The sequence below is a fragment of the Callorhinchus milii genome, unplaced genomic scaffold (assembly GCF_018977255.1).
Source record: "Callorhinchus milii isolate IMCB2004 unplaced genomic scaffold, IMCB_Cmil_1.0 Scaffold29, whole genome shotgun sequence".
Classification (NCBI taxonomy): Eukaryota; Metazoa; Chordata; class Chondrichthyes; order Chimaeriformes; family Callorhinchidae; genus Callorhinchus; species Callorhinchus milii.
The window spans coordinates 3,273,876-3,289,802 of NW_024704770.1; the positions used below are offsets into that span (position 1 = coordinate 3,273,876).

The window sequence follows — 15,927 nt, forward strand, 5'->3', positions numbered from 1 at the left end:
GCAAAAGGCCAAGGTCAGCAGCTTGGAGAACAGCGAGATGGGAAGCAACAACAAGAGGTTACATTTACATTGTGCCTGTACATTCAGGACAATCCTTCCAAACAGCCGACCTACAAGACAGTCATCCCAACAATGCAACACTGTACTCCTGGAGTGGACAGTGCAGGTGAACTCCTGGAGTGGACAGTACAGGTGAACTCCTGGAGTTGACAGTGCAGGTGAACTCCTGGAGTTGACAGTACAGGTGAACTCCTGGAGTGGACAGTGCAGGTGAACTCCTGGAGTGGACAGTGCAGGTGAACTCCTGGAGTGGACAGTGCAGGTGGGCTGCACAAGAGTTCATGGCAAATTCCCCACTTGCGTGGGCGACTTGCCCCAGTGATGGGGCACGCCCGGGTTCTGTTATCCACAGCGAGCAGCTCTCTATACGTCTCACTGCATCATCACCAACCACAGAACAAAAGAAAGAAAGTACAGGGGCTGTGGCTTTTCTTAAAGGAGAAGGTACAAGACAGAGAGAGTGTGTCAAAATGTGCGAGTGTGCAACGGGGTATATGTGAGTGTGTGTGCAACAGTTTGAGTGTTATGGGCAACGTGAGAGTGTGTCAGTGTGCCCGAGTTTGTGTGCACGAAGGTGTGTCTGTGTCAGTTGAACGTGTGTGTGACAAGGTGAAATTGTCAGTGTGTGTTTGTGTATGTCAGTAGATGTGTCAATGTTCATATGTGGGTGCTTGTGCGAGTGTGCGTGTCAATGTGAGTTTCAGTGTGTCAGTGTATGTTCGTTTGTGTGCGAGTGTGTGTGTGTGTCAGTGTGAGTGTCAGTGTATGTTTGTTTGTGTGTGAGTGTGTGTGTCAGTGTGAGTTTCAGTGTGTCAGTGTATGTTCGTTTGTGTGCGAGTGTGTGTGTGTGTGTCAGTGTGAGTGTCAGTGTATGTTTGTTTGTGTGTGAGTGTGTGTGTCAGTGTGAGTTTCAGTGTGTCAGTGTCTGTTTCTGTGCGAGTGTGTGTGTATCAGTGTGAGTATGTATTTGTGTATGTCAGTGTGTGTGACAGTTCAGACGTGTGTGTTTGGGTGAGTGTGTGCGAGTGCGAGTGTCAGTCTGAGTCTGTGAGTCAGTGTTGATGAGAGCTGGGGGCACGCTCCCTGCCCCCTGTCCCCCTAAGTGCTGGCTTTAAAGTTAGTAAACACTGTGGTAGTGGGAAGGGAATAGTACAAACCTAACTGACTTGGTCAGACGCTGCCTCCTGATGTCTTCCTCGCTGAAGGAGAAATGCATAGCCCGAGCTCCCTGCCTCCTCCACACCGGAGCTGTGCTCTCCAGGGAGGTGACAACCTGGCTCGGCATTAAAGTGCTGTCGATGAAGCACCCATAGGAACCAATCCAGGCAGCCAGCGAGCGAACGCAAACAACTTCTACTCCACAACTTCGCAGGCTCTCACTCGCTTCTCTGACTGAAAGTCTATGGGGCGGTTCACAAAAAACGGACAGCGTCACCCTGGCCCGGACTTGTCTTGGAATTTAATTACTGTATTAATCTTCACATCTTTCACATCAAAACTTTTTTTTAAAAAAAACAACAACAACCACAGCACGATTACACTTATAGAGCGCCCTTCACGTCGGGAGGACGTCCCAAGGCGCTGAGAAACTGTTAAACCGTTTGCGGGACACTGCTGTGCGCAACTGTCTGTTCGAGTTTCGTCCAAAAAAGCGCACAGTCACTCCACTATACAGCGTCGCCTGTGAAGCGCTTTGAGACGTCTCCAAGACATGATAAGGCGCCGTATCAAACGCGAGGATTATTATTATTGTCATCACATTACAAACCGCCACACAGGGAATTGCTGTTAGATGTCGCGACACAAACAGCAGCCGATGTGTAATCGCACAGCAAATGAGCCTTCCCCCAAACAGCCGTGAAATGAACGACCAATTCAGCGGGAGGATCGGGGGTCAGAACACTGGGAAAAACTCCCTTTTGTTTGCCGGTAATGTTCCGTGATTTTTACTTACACCCGAACAGATGGGACCGTGGTTTACGTTCTCTCCTTCAACAAGGAACGCTCTGAGCACCCCCACTCCCCCAGTACTGCACAGGTACGTCAGTGTGGACTGTGAGCTTAAAGTCCTGGTGTGGGGGGGGGGGGGAGTCTTGAACAATCTTCTCCTAAGCCCAGTCAGAGCCCAAGCAACAAGTCTGGCCCACAAAATATACTCCCTTTACAGTATACTCTGTGAAGCGCTTTGAGACGCTTTGTATCAAATGTGAGGATTATTATTATCATTATTAATATTATTGATCCCAATCAATAAAGCCCTCCCAGTGTTCCTTGCCTGTGTCAGGGAGGCTCGAGCCGAGCTGCAATCCTGCCTCCATGTTTTGAGTGTGTCTCCCGCTGACGTCAGTCTGCTCTGGCCGCTGCTGCTATTCAGCTCTGTCGACAGAACGATTCATTTCGAGGCAGAAGTCCAGCAAGTGCCAAATGTCAGAGCCATACCACAGCGTAGCGCAGAGCTCCGGGCACGCTGCTGTCAGTTAGCCTTTAGCCACCGCTCTCCCCAAACTCCCTGCTCCCGCTCTCCCCTGATTTGTCCGCAGCCAAGTTAGAAACAGTAAGGTTTGACTAACCCTCTGGTTTGGGGTGGAGCTGCCTGCTCTAAACAGCAGAGGTGACTGAGTAATAATAATAATCGTTGGCATGCGACATAGAGCCTTATCACGTCTTCGAGACATCTCTGGAATAGAAACCTGAGACTTGTCAGCGCGGCAGACGGGCGTATCTTATCACCAAAAACACAAAGAGAGGTTAGGAGAATGGTTTCACACGGAAGGTTATAACAGAATGATCCTTGCAGTTTATCCGCTGGTTGAAGCATCTTTAATAACAGATACAACCTTAGTTTAACATCTCATCCTAAGTAAGGTGCCTCCCACCCTGGGAATAGAACCCAGATCTCCGACCACTGAGCTACAGGACTCCACATATTCCAGTCGGTGACAATGAAAGCAGCGCTTTCAGAGCCTGTGGAAAATCGGCTTTCAAGTCAAAACTGAATTTAAGACTTTGCCATGATCCATTGGCTCAAACTGCTGACCCTCTACAAAGAGAATAAGAATAACAATAATAATCCTTGCATAGTACGTCGGTGAGACATCTCAAAGCGCTGCACAGGGTACCTTGTAAAGTGCAGTGACTGTGTATTTGTGGGCGAAAGATCAGAATCGCATTATAATAATAATTATAATAATCCTCCCAGTTGATATAGCGCCTTATCACATCTTCGAGACGTCCTAAATCGGACGCTACATTGGGAGGTTTCACACTCGGGACGTTTCTCACTCAGGAGCAAATGGATTGCAGTCGCACACACACACACACGGATCAGTGGTGAGGTGGGAGAGCTCAGAGCTGGGGCAGCAATGCGTCATGTTCGGCAGTACAGTACTGTACTGTTTTACCCCAGGCCTGGACGCTGTCCAATGTGATTGCAGAAGGTCAGTTCTCTGAGCCTTGCTCTGCGCTCACTCTGATATTTACCCTGCAAACAATGCTGGCAACAACTACATCGGGAGCCAGGCTCGTGGTGAATGTGATCCTTTCAGTCCATTGCCCGGTTCCTCAGGACTCACACCAATCCTTAATGTCATCATCACGTTTGACACAGCCCCCACAAGGTTAAAATGACCAAGCACTTCACAGGGAATTCCTGTTGTTGTGAATAATAATCCTTGCGTTTGATACTGTGCCTCATCACGTCTTCGAGACGTCTCAAGGCGCTTCACAGAATATACTGTAAGGAGTAGTGGCGGTATGTTTTGTGGGTAAAACTCAACAGCCTTTGCGCACAGCAGCGTCCCGCAAACAGTTGTGTGAAATGTGCTAAATATAGTGACTGTGGACCTGTCGGCAAATGCAATCGTGAATGTGTGCGTAACGAGGTCCCACAAACAGCAATGACGTGAACAACCAGATTGTTGGCCGGACACAGAAAGAGAGATAAAATATCTTAAAAGACAATGAAACAAACAAGATGAGAGCTTGCTGAGAGACTGAGTGCAGTGAGGGTTAGGTTTCGAGCTGACTGGGTTCGCAGAAAAGACTGTGTTGTGGGATGGAGTTATGCCTGACCTCAATTAGAAACTTTTCAAAGTAAAAGCCACAAAGCGATGATTACCGGTTGATAAATGTGCAATGGCGTCAGAGGCAGTGTCAGAGCCTGTGGTTCGCCTGTAACAGCCAAGCAACAACAACGAAAGCGGCCACAGCTCCCTCTGCACACCCCAAATCACACACAGCCAGCAGCAGGGGCGAGGAATAACAACAACCCGCCCCGACAACATCCAAAAGTCTCCACACGCTTCACAGGAGATTGCTGTCAACTGTGGTGACTGTGCAGGCCAACAAGGCAGCCATTATGTGCAAAGCAAGCTCTCACGCTTACACAGCTGTGAAGGGAATAATAATAATAATCCTATAATCCTTGCATTTGGTATAAAGCCTTATCAAGTTGGTTGACGTGATAAGGCTCAAAGTGCTTCACAGAATATACTGTAGAGTGAATTGACTGTATATTTTGTGGGCGAAAGGCAGCAGCCGCAATCTAATGTCAGACAAAAGCACTGCCCCTGAGCCATGAGGGACAGGTTAAAGGACAGGCTAGCGGCACACACTGGGAGCTTGTGCTGAAATCTCACAGAATGCCTTCAGTGATCCCTCTCAGCGACTTATTGACGTCAGGGTTGCTGTGGTAACACGGCATCACCAGCAGGTGTCTCGCTGATGGGAGATAAGATGCTCCACGCTGACTGCGAGCGAGAGAGAGAGCGAGAGAGAGAGGGAGGGAGCAGCTTCTCGGGAAAGCCACGCTTTCTTCTGTCTCATACAACGTCCTCTCTGGCTGCCTCCTTGTGCTCCTGGCGGATGGCCTACAATGGGGAATTGTGTCACGGCCGCTGACTTGCTCTGGGCGGACGGTGGTTGAAACGTCCTTAAACGTTAACTCACTTTCCTCTCTCCATAGATGCTGCCTGACCTGCTGAGTGCTTGTTCCCAGCGACTTCTGCCTTTATATCCCACACGTTTATCGGGGCGATCGCTGGGCAGGAGACCGAGAGACACTCACTCTCTTTGCCGCCAGCCTCCCCTCCAAGACCTTCCTGCGCTGCTCATCACTGGCAGAGAATCAGGGTGGAAGGTTCGGTGTTATACATCAAACAGGCAGGAAGCTTTCAAACTCCCAGCTGCGTGAAGGTTGCAGGAACCGTGAAGCAGAACAAGGAGACAGAGTGGGAGAGAAACAGACAGACAGAGAGAATTGGGGGGGTGGGGGGGGGGGGGGGCGGAGGGGGAGAGAGACAGACAGAGAAGGCTGGTGGGTGTGGGGCGGAGGGAGAGACAGAATCGCTTACATTTTGTGGTGTATGATGTTGGAGGATAGACAGAGAGGAGTGAGGGTTCCTTTAAATCAGAGCTGAGCACCTGGAATGTTGTTTGTGGTCTCCCCCCCACCCCCCCCCGCAAACACAAGCACTGTGATCTTACCGTGCCAGCCCGCCGACACTGTGCCTGTATTCCCGGACGCTCTTGTTGAGAATCATCCTCCGGAAGAGTCGAGGGGAATTTCTGGGAGAGTGGGGTGAGAGCATGCCCACCATGGACAGCCGGGGGTGGAGGGTGTCCCAGACCGGCGGAGCCATTACATTCGGGAAGAAGGCGTCATCCTCCATCTCCCCCGGCGACTGCATTCCCAGGACCGTGTGGTGCAATCGGGATCGGGAAGGAAGGGGATCGGTGTTGGGGAGGAATGGGAAAGGATGTCCGTGCTCGGCTGGTAGCTCTCTACCCCCCGGAGTGCTGGGACGTAGGAGAGGAACGGACTGTGTAAACACGAGCTTCACAATGTGGTAGATTTCATGTCACAAGACACAACATCTCAAAAGTTCAGGAAAAAACCTCTGAGTTCTGCGCACACGGTTTGAGTAAACAAAATAGTTTTTGAGTCTGGCGACTGGTGAAATCCTTCCCTCTCTGTGCTCTGCTGAGCAACCCCCTGAGCCAAAACAGCAGACGCCTGCTGTGGTCTATGTCCCAGTGCTTTCCAGATTAACCCCACGAGACTCTCTGATCAGGCCCAAAGGCATTTGCACAGCTCCCTCCTGCTTTCAGGAAATGAGTCTTCCCGCAACTCTGGTAGCCTCATCAGTCGCAGGTTGTCAGCAAATCCTGTCATCGGGAATGCTAATCTGTATTTGAGGCCAAGTTCCCAATTCCTTCGCTCGATCCGTCGCTGCACACGCTCCGCACAGGCCCTTTTTTTATCACAAAATGTTCACGGTTGCTGGATAAACAATCTCCTCACACTGAGGGCTCGGCACTGAGCTGCTGCTTTCTGCTAACTCTGAACTCAAGTTACCTTTGATCCGTGGATAGATGGCCAGGGGAATGCCAAACACACAATAAAGCACCCTGCCGATACCGCCCACTGCTGATAATCACACCGCTGACAGACCTGGTGGTGCCTGGCAATACACTCACCCACAACACACACAGCTCACACCCCACAAAACACACAGCTCACACACTAACTCGCCCTCAATACACAGCACACACATCTCACGTCTACCCGAAGCGCACAGCCTCACAGAATCCCATACACACAAGCCTCAGTTCCCTCTGCAGTGAGAGGGATGAGACACTCAACACACTGCCCTCAGCTGTAACTTAGCCCAAGTCCTATCAGGAAGTAGAACTTCCCCTTGAGGTTGGTTCAACTTCACCTAGCTAACCAGTGACTGTGAGCTACACAAAATCCCCCAGTGCTGAAACACCCACAGACATGAGGGCTGAGATGGGAGCTGTGAGACCGGAGCTCTGAGATAGTCACTTGGGTTTTCAAAGAAAGGTTGTTGCATTGTCAGAGGCGCCATTTAGATGGCTCGGGGTCAGACTCCGCCACTGCCAAGCGCTCCGGGAACACTACCCCGTGTGAAGGGCGCTGTATAAATGCAAGTTGGTGTTGCAGAGCCTGGCTACAGGATAGAATGATATAAATCAAGAGGTCACAGGAGAGCGTTGAGGATTGGGTTTTAAAGCCCTGTGGATTGTAAGAGGAAGAGAAGTGTGAGTGGGCGTGAGAGTGCAAATGAGTGAGAACAAGAGTGTGTGAAACAGAGAGAGAGAGAGAATGTGAAAACAAGAGAGAATGTGAGACTGAGAGTGAGACTGAGTGAGAGAGTGAGACTGAGTGAGAGAGTGAGATTGAGAGATTGAGTGAGAGTGTGAGACTGAGTGAGAGTGTGAGACTGAGTGAGAGTGTGAGACTGAGTGAGAGAGTGAGACTGAGTGAGTGAGATTGAGCGAGTGTGAGATTGAGTGAGAGTGTGAGACTGAGTGAGAGTGTGAGACTGAGTGAGAGTGTGGGACTGAGTGAGAGAGTGAGACCGAGTGAGCGTGTGAGACTGAGTGAGAGAGAGTGAGACTGAGTGAGTGAGTGAGTGAGTGCCCCACCTTACAGCAGGCAGAGGTTTGAGTGTGAGATCGTTGGTACGATGCAGCATTGAGGGACTTTGCTTCAAGTGGAAGAACCCAGTCGGGCAGTGCTGGTGTCACTCCAGCTGAGGGCGCTTGAAGCTCTCAGATGAACATGCAAACAAGGCGTCTCGAGTTTACGGTCAGAACAGCTCAGCTCAGACTGTACAGCGCGAGTGTCTGACACACAGCATCAAGCACGGCTCCGGCCAGTGACGACTGCGACCAGCCCTCTATCAGCCCACACAGCGACATTCACTTCCCAGTTACACAGACGCCAGATATTTCTCTGAACTCCAGAGGCTGTATAAAATAACAATAATAATCCTTGCCTTTGACACCAGCGCCTCATCACGTCTTCGCGACGGCTCAAAGCGCTTCACAGAATATATTGTAAAGTGAATTGACTGCATATTTTGTGGACGATCCCATTATATCTTCGCCTCTGTGATCGTTTTGACTTTGATTGACTAATTCAAAGTTAGTTGTGGAAATTCTCAAGTTCAGTCCTCATTTGGAAGTCGGTTCCTGTTCACAAACTGTGGAAAATCAGGGTCCGAACTGAGGCTGAACTGAGGACTTCTCCAAAATTCTTAAAGCCTTAAATTAAGTCAAAACACAGGAACATAAGAACTTGCTGGGCAAAAGAGGACCAAGGTCCATCCAGTTTGCCTTCCACCGTCCTGGCAGTCGCTTGACATGTCGTGTCCCAAACTATATACTGTATCCCCGAGATATTATTTTCTAGCAGAAATCTACTTCATTTGTCCTTGAAACAAACAACATTTTCTGTTTCCACCGTCTCCCTAGGCACTCTGTACCAGACGTTTACCACTCGCTCACCAAGGCCTCAGAATGCTGAGCTGGATGTGAGCCAGAGCACCACTGGGGGGGTAGAAAGGGAGTATATTCGACACCAGACATAGGGACAAAAACCAGCTTCCTTCTCTTTCTCTGCCGTGTCAAGGACACACCCGTTGGGCTTTCTCCAGAGAAATCACTCCAATTATTGTTCCTACTATAAAGAAGAAAATACCTTTTGGATCAAATGTCAAGTCGTGGTGGGGTCTCAGGAGACCCTCCCCCTCCTTCCCCATTGCTAACAGGACAATGTGAGCTGTAGCCCTGCCTCGCCTTGTGACAAACACCCTCGTAGACTCGAAAGAAAGCGTCCGATTTCACAACAGGCAGAACAATAATAATTGATAAAAGCAGCTGCTATTAGCGAGATTTACTTAGGGGGTGACACAGAGTTCAGCACAGAATGCTTCTCCAAGACAAAAAATAATTCTTTTACAAAAGATAATGTAATCATTTGAATTATCTGTTATTCATTATAGCCTTAAACATCTTAAGGAATTTTTCTGAGCTCCGTGGACTCGCTTTGCTAACGGCCTCGGGACTCGCCTGGCTAATCCAGCCCACAACTCCTCTCAACGGATGAGTCAGTGGATGAGTCACTCACACACATACACACAAAGGGGATTCAAGCAAGAGCGACTTTACACAGTATGTCTTGTAGCTACACAGAGAGCGTTCACACCTGTCTGCCCAGCTCACACGACCGTCAGTAAACTGCCCATCTCTCTGCAAGTCACTGTGAGGTTGAAAGACTCAGGATCTAGCTGACTGCGCGCGTGTGTGTGTGTGTGTGTGTGTGTGTGTGTGTGAGACTGTGTAGCAGAGAGGAGTTATATACCCTGTGTGTGTGTGTGTGAGTGAGGAGTTATATACCCTGTGTGTGTGTGTGTGAGTGAGGAGTTATATACCCTGTGTGTGAGTGTGTCAGTGAGGAGTTATATACCCTGTGTGTGAGTGTGTCAGTGAGGAGTTATATACCCTGTGTGTGAGTGTGTCAGTGAGGAGTTATATACCCTGTGTGTGAGTGTGTCAGTGAGGAGTTATATATCCTGTGTGTGAGTGTGTCAGTGAGGAGTTATATACCCTGTGTGTGTGTGTGTGAGTGAGGAGTTATATACCCTGTGTGTGAGTGTGTCAGTGAGGAGTTATATATCCTGTGTGTGGTATGTGAGTGAGGAGTTATATACCCTGTGTGTGTGAGTGAGGAATTATATACCCTGTGTGTGTGTACCAGTGAAGAGTTATACAGAATGCAAAGAATCCGATTGTATATCTGGATCCACAAATACACCACACATATTGATGGTGATGAAAGATATCAAATCCCTGTGAATAAATACCCGACACTCAGGTACGTTCCCGGAGGCTAATCACAGCGGGTTCAAAAGATCTCACAGGACGGAGCTGTCAGCAATGCCAGGTGTGGGTGACACTGCACTGACTGAAGCTGGGAGAAGGACAAAGAGAGATCGGGACTTCAGGAGAGATTAAAGTCCGGCCGGTCTCCGCTCATTCACACATACGACACTTCAAATGTGACTCAAAATGTCAGCACATCTCGCAAGGACTTTGCATCTCGGTGACGAAAGATGAAATGGCAGCGTTTGTCTCTCTGTGATAAAGGTCAGTCAGGCAGCCTTGCTGTTTAGTGGTGTGAGGACGACGCTTTCCCCCGGGGCAGCTCACAGGGGCTGCAACACGCGCACCCACACCCCCCACCCCCCCCCACCCCGTTTCACCCTCTGGCTGGCAGCACCTTATGATGTTGCTCAGTATCTGTCCCTTTCAGAATCAATCCCATTTCCCGGCTTTCCCACAATCCTAACAATCTGTGCATTTGATCCAGCGGCTTCCACATCAAAACGTGTCACGTGCTAGCACCTCCGCTGCCAACTGCTGACAAGTGTAGTGACTGTGCATTTGTAGGCAAAAAGTGACGGCCATTTGACACCCAGCGAGGCCCCACTAACAACTGTCAAGTCAACGACCAATTTAAACCTCTGGCTGGTGCTGAGCAGAATTACTCAGCTTGTGAGTGAGTGAGTGAGTGAGTGAGTGACTGAGTGATCGGGAATGTGAAGGAGGTGCTTGTATCAGCAGCGTCTGGATGCCGAGGTCAATCCGCCCACCAGCAGCCAGAACAGTGGTGAACAACCGCAGCCTAACCCCGAGCTCCCGAGAGCATCATCCCCACTGGCTTACCCACAGCCTGCTTCCCAATCACACCCATATTATCCAGCTCAGCTCAGCTCAGCTCCACTCCTCCACAAGCCGAATGCTGCTTCCTGGCCAGTAAATCATTCAAAATAATTGCTTGTGGCTGAACAGAGAGTGCGGCTTAGGTCTCATATCCTTACGAGGCTTAGTCCTGAAATTGCACCCAGGCCTAGCCTGTGAGACCAGGACGTCACTGTTTAGGACGGTGCACAGCTGTGGGAAAGGCGTCATTCAGAAGCTAGTTTCTTTTTTAAGAATTATTATATAATCCTTGCATTTGATATAGGGCCTGATCACGTCTTCGAGACGTCTCAAAGTTCTTCACAGGATACACTGTAAAGTGAATTGGCTGTATGTTTTGTGGGCGAAACAAGGCAGCCAGTTGCGCACAGCAGTGTCCCCACAAACAGCGATCCCGTCAATCGGAAAAGCAACCCGCCAATCGAATTGAATTGCGGAAAACCGGCTTTCACATTAAAATGGGATTTGAGGATTTTCTACAATTTTGCCTGACTTTAAATCTCAAGGCAAAGCAATGTGACTGGCAGTGAGGAGGTGGAGGTGGAGGATTGCTCTCCAGTGGAGGCTTTCTCACAGTGACTGTGGAAGTAGCTTCTCCTCTACTTCCTGGGCCTCGCTGAGGCTTTGCTGCTGTCCCTTTCTCAGTTAATGTCTCACATCTCAGCCTGGACTTGGAATCAATGGAGCCGGATACTGGTCAGAGCCCCCTAATGAGGGGTTTATTGGCTATCAGCACCAAATCGATCCCGGCCTCTCCCAGGGGCTGAGGCAGCTGTGGAAACAATAATTCCCTGTCACCATCATGATGGCCAGGAGACCCCACCAATCAATGGCAGTGACGTACCTAACACTAAGCACCTCTGCAGAGGCCCAGTGTTGAGATACAGAGGCAGGAGTGCCCTGAGGGAAGGGCTGCAGGCTTTGCGCTCTTGTGCCTTTAGGTCACAGTGAGATATTGAGTGAGCATCAGATCACAGCTCAGCAGATCAGGGTTGAGCTCCTGGAGAGCACAGTGTGAGGAGCGAGCCAGACACACACCAGGTGCAGCCTGAGCTTGTGGAACAACACACACAGCGGGTAGTCAGAACTGAGACCAAAACACAGAGAAAGGAGTTGAAAGGAGATATAGGAACAACAACAACTTACATTTATATAGCACCCTTCATGCCAGACGGCATCTCGGAGTGCTTAAATGGGGAGACTGGCGCCTGAGGTGCCCAGGAGACAGAGACAGCCCGCATGAGTGAGATTAAGAGCTGATCTTGTGTGATGTGCTGGTTTGCTATCGGGCTAATTAATAACTCACTGAGCCCATCGATCACAGAAGAAAAAGCTTTGGCCCAGCTGGAGGGGAGACAAGACGACTGATGTTCACACGGAACTGTGAACTATTAAACAGTTGATCTCTTGCAGCGTGTGAGATTGCGGTCAGAAGCCACCAGGCACAGCAGCAGCAGGAGTGGGCCGGTCTGCAACAGCCACTGCTCGTACTGTGCTCCGGGGTGCCGGCTGTACAGTCAGTCATTCAGGGTCACTGACGGACTCGGTAACCCACCCTTGTTCACAGTGTCAGAGCGAGTGAGAGAGAGCAAGATGGAGGCGAAACGTGTGGACTGTTGTACAAAAAGCGGCTGTTGATTTGGAGTCTGGAACTGAATTTATGCCAAGGAAATTTTGATAAGCGCTCCGGGACGCTGCCCCGCGTGAAAGGCGCTATATAAACACAAATCGTTGTTGTTGATAAATCCTGGACAAGCAACAATGATACACGAGGTGCTGGAGTTAGAGCAGAGAGATCCAATGGTGAGGGACTCTGGGCTACAGCCACTGCTCTCTGCAGTCCCAGTCGCACTGAGATTCCATGGGACTGGCCGGGCTGACAGTTCTAGCTCTCTTCATTCCACAGCGAGAACATTCAGCAAACTGCCAGAGGCACTTCTGAATATTTAAACAGCTTTGTCTTTCCTAAATCATCTTCTTAAAATATGTGAGGGTGGGAGGAGGAGAGGGGGAGGGAGAGTCGGTGGTTGGAGGGGAAGAGGAAACGAGAAGCTTCTGGAGTCCTCCCCTGTAGACACCAGAGCTCCGCTTTGTGTGTGACACCTTACTCGCTTGCGCAAGGCTGCTATCATGTTTGCCTACAAAATACACAGTCACCACAGTTGACAGCAGTTTTCTGGGAAGCGCTTTGTAATGTATAGGTGTTACATGGGTTGGATTAAATGCAAGGATTAGTATTCGAATAATAGAAACTGTACAGTAGTCTGTGAGACACCAGGAAGTGTAGTGACCTTCAGTGTAACACACTTCCTTCCCTCTTAAAGATGTGGACGAATGGGTAGAGGATAAAGGTTAGCATCACTACATGCAATGCTGGACTTTCTTTGGACCTGAGACCGTTGGTGGGTGCAAAGCCGGGATGTGCAGCTCACACTGCCGCTGATTACAAGCTCCAATTGGCCACATGTGAAATATTCATCATATTCTGCAAGACAATTTCCTCCAGTGATTACTTCTTAATCCCACTGAAAAAAAAGAACCTATTTGCTCTGAAAATGACTTGCACCAAAAGGGCTTGCGAATTGCACCAATTCCCTGGTAGCGACTTGCGCACGGTAATGAGCTCCATCATTATATGCTGAAGCAAGAGGATTTTTAATTTGACTACAAATAAAGCTACACAGTCAATTCACTTTACAGTATGTTCTGTGAAGCGCTTTGAGACGTCTCGAAGACGTGATAAGGCGCTGTATCAAATGCAAAGATTATTATTACCAGAAAGCCTGGGTTGGCCTGGTCAGCCTGCTCAGTCAGGAAATAATACGTTCGCAAATAAACTAATAACTAAGGCCCCACGCTAATAATTGGGACATGAATTCAAGGTGAAATGACAGTATTTATGGGAAGGAGCTTTGGCCACATTTCCACCGTGTTGCACTAACTTCCCAGTCGTTTCAGATGAGGGCAGACAATGGTATTAGGGCAGACACCGGTATTAAGGCCGACACTGGTAATATGTAAACGGGATTGAGGCAAGGAGCTGGCTTTCAGGATAAAGTGCTTTGATGCATTGCCTCTGGGTTGGTGTGTCAGCACTGATCACCCAGAACAGTACGACACTCTCAGCTCAGGCCTCTCCCTGAACCTCTACAGAAAATCCATCGCTTAACAAAAGGATCCTTTGTAGAGTTAGAATCCCTGCCTGTCATTTGGGGGAATGCAGTCCTTATGTTCATCACAGATAGCCTCAATACTGATGGCAAATGCCAGCAGGGATGTACAGTATGTTGGATACCAGCAGAGATGGACTGGGCTTACCAACAAGATGGAGCAGAGACAGATCTCCTTACTTGCTCCCCTGTAATACACACACACACACACACACACACAGGCACAAACTGTCCTCTCACAAGGTCTGCTTGTTTGAGTTGCAGAAACTCTCACGTTTAGATGAGAAGATTGTGGGTTCAAGTCCCACATTGGGTGTTTGAGCTCACAGTCTAGGCTGACGCTCCAGTGTAGACCATGGGGGAGCACTATGGATGAGACGTTAAAACAAACTGGTGAAGGTAAACATTAAAGATCTGTGAAGCTTTTGGAAAAAAGGGATTATTTCCCAGTGTGCTGGCAAAGAATCCTCCAGATATAATAGTTATTCACGTCATGGCTGTTTGGGAGACCTTGCAGTGTACAGAATGACTAACATGTTTGCCCACAGCGACTTCCTGCGAGGGCTTTGCGGCAATACATCAAATGTGAGGATTATAATGATTACATCAGGACTGGCGCTGCCAGGAGCGGGCAGCGAGGTGCCAGTGCTCGCGGGGTTAATCTTTAATGTGCTGTGTGGACGAGGCAGGAGGATGGTGCATGTCCGCATTTCACTAGTGATTGATGCCACCCACGAGCTGGTCAATAAATGCTTTTGTTGGGTTTCCACACTGTAATTTGTCAAAATACTCGATCCATTTCACTGCCCTTTGCTTGAAACCAACCCTGAATCAGCACTTCCCAGCTCCTACCAATTACATTTCTCTGGAACACTTTAAATTGCTCCCCGTAAAGCCAAATACCAACACAGTCAGGCCAGGCAGAAACCTCCCCCCCCTCCCCCCAGACAGCCTCACAAGACAATTCTTGTATCGTACTGCGGACACTCTTGCTAGAGACTGATTGAGTCCCATGATGGATACACTCTTATAGAGAAGCTTTAGTAAGTGCTTTCATTGATCTACTTTCTTCACTTAATCAGAAGCTTCAATATTGGGGCCAGAGGATGTAGTTAGTGTACACACACAGAGATAATACAGACATGGAGCCTCACAGATAACAGAGACATGTAGTGTACACACAGAGATAACACAGACATGTAGTGTACACACACACAGATAACAGAGACATGTAGTGTATATACACACAGATAACAGAGACATGTAGTGTACACGCAGAGAGATAACACAGAGTGTGTAGTGTACAGGCACAGAGAGAATTCGGACCAATGGACTAATGGAGAGGCGGTGGGTGTGCAGTGATTTTGTGTGAGGGTCTCATCTCCCACAACGGGCTTCACACGACCTCATCCCAATCCTGATCAGACATTCCTGTTGATTAAGCAGTTAGTGTAAGAGCCATGGATCCTTGTTATTTAAAGAAGAACAAGCGGGCAGCAGGTCACATCATCCTGAGGAATAGTGTGTGCTGCTCAGCAGAGGGCCTGGGAGGAGAGGTGGCCAGGATAATGGCAGGCTCCACACCAGACTCGCGTCTGCAGCAAACCCCTCCCGACCTCTGACAAAAGTTTCGGCATTTTCAGACTTGCGCCTATCTTTGATGTCACACTTCACCAAAGTGTGGCTCAGACACTACGTCGTAACCTGCTCAACAGCCCACTGCGCCATCCGCAAAGAGGAGAGAGATTCTCTGGTGTCCTGGCCAACAAACAACCCTGCAGGTAAATTGGTCATTCACTCCACCTCTGTGAGCGGGACCTTGCTGTGACAAATTGGATATCACTTTTGCCTGCAAAATACACAGCCACTTCATTTGATTGTCACAAACATGGAGCTTTTCTGGTTGTTTCGGTATCAAAGGCTCTGTAAAGACACAAGCTCTTTCTTCCTAGTAGAAGAATTCAAAACAAGAGGACAGAATCTTATACGTTACAAGTGACTAAAGGGCACATGTCTTCACACACGGTTGTGAGAAGGTGGAAGCATTGCACCCAGGAGGCTATTGATCCAGAATCAACGCAGATATTTTAGAAGAGAGAGACAGAAAGACCGATAGATGCTTGAGAAG

At 49.1% G+C, this 15,927-nt stretch overlaps 1 protein-coding gene across 5 annotated transcripts in view; it reads right to left on the bottom strand.

Annotated features, from left to right (window-relative positions):
• The window catches only part of pde4a (phosphodiesterase 4A, cAMP-specific), a 71,491-nt gene that overhangs the window by 14,689 nt on the left and 40,875 nt on the right, over positions 1-15,927 (bottom strand). The window contains exon 1 of one of the 5 annotated variants that reach the window (XM_042344748.1): positions 5,545-5,601. The exons of 3 other annotated variants lie outside the window; for them this stretch is intronic. In XM_042344748.1, the coding sequence (XP_042200682.1) occupies positions 5,545-5,600 (56 nt within the window). In that variant the 5' untranslated portion in view covers position 5,601. Of the gene's footprint in view, positions 1-1,217; positions 1,460-5,544; positions 5,602-15,927 lie in introns of those variants that run through there. One more of the 5 variants, XM_042344746.1, reaches the window with a different exon arrangement.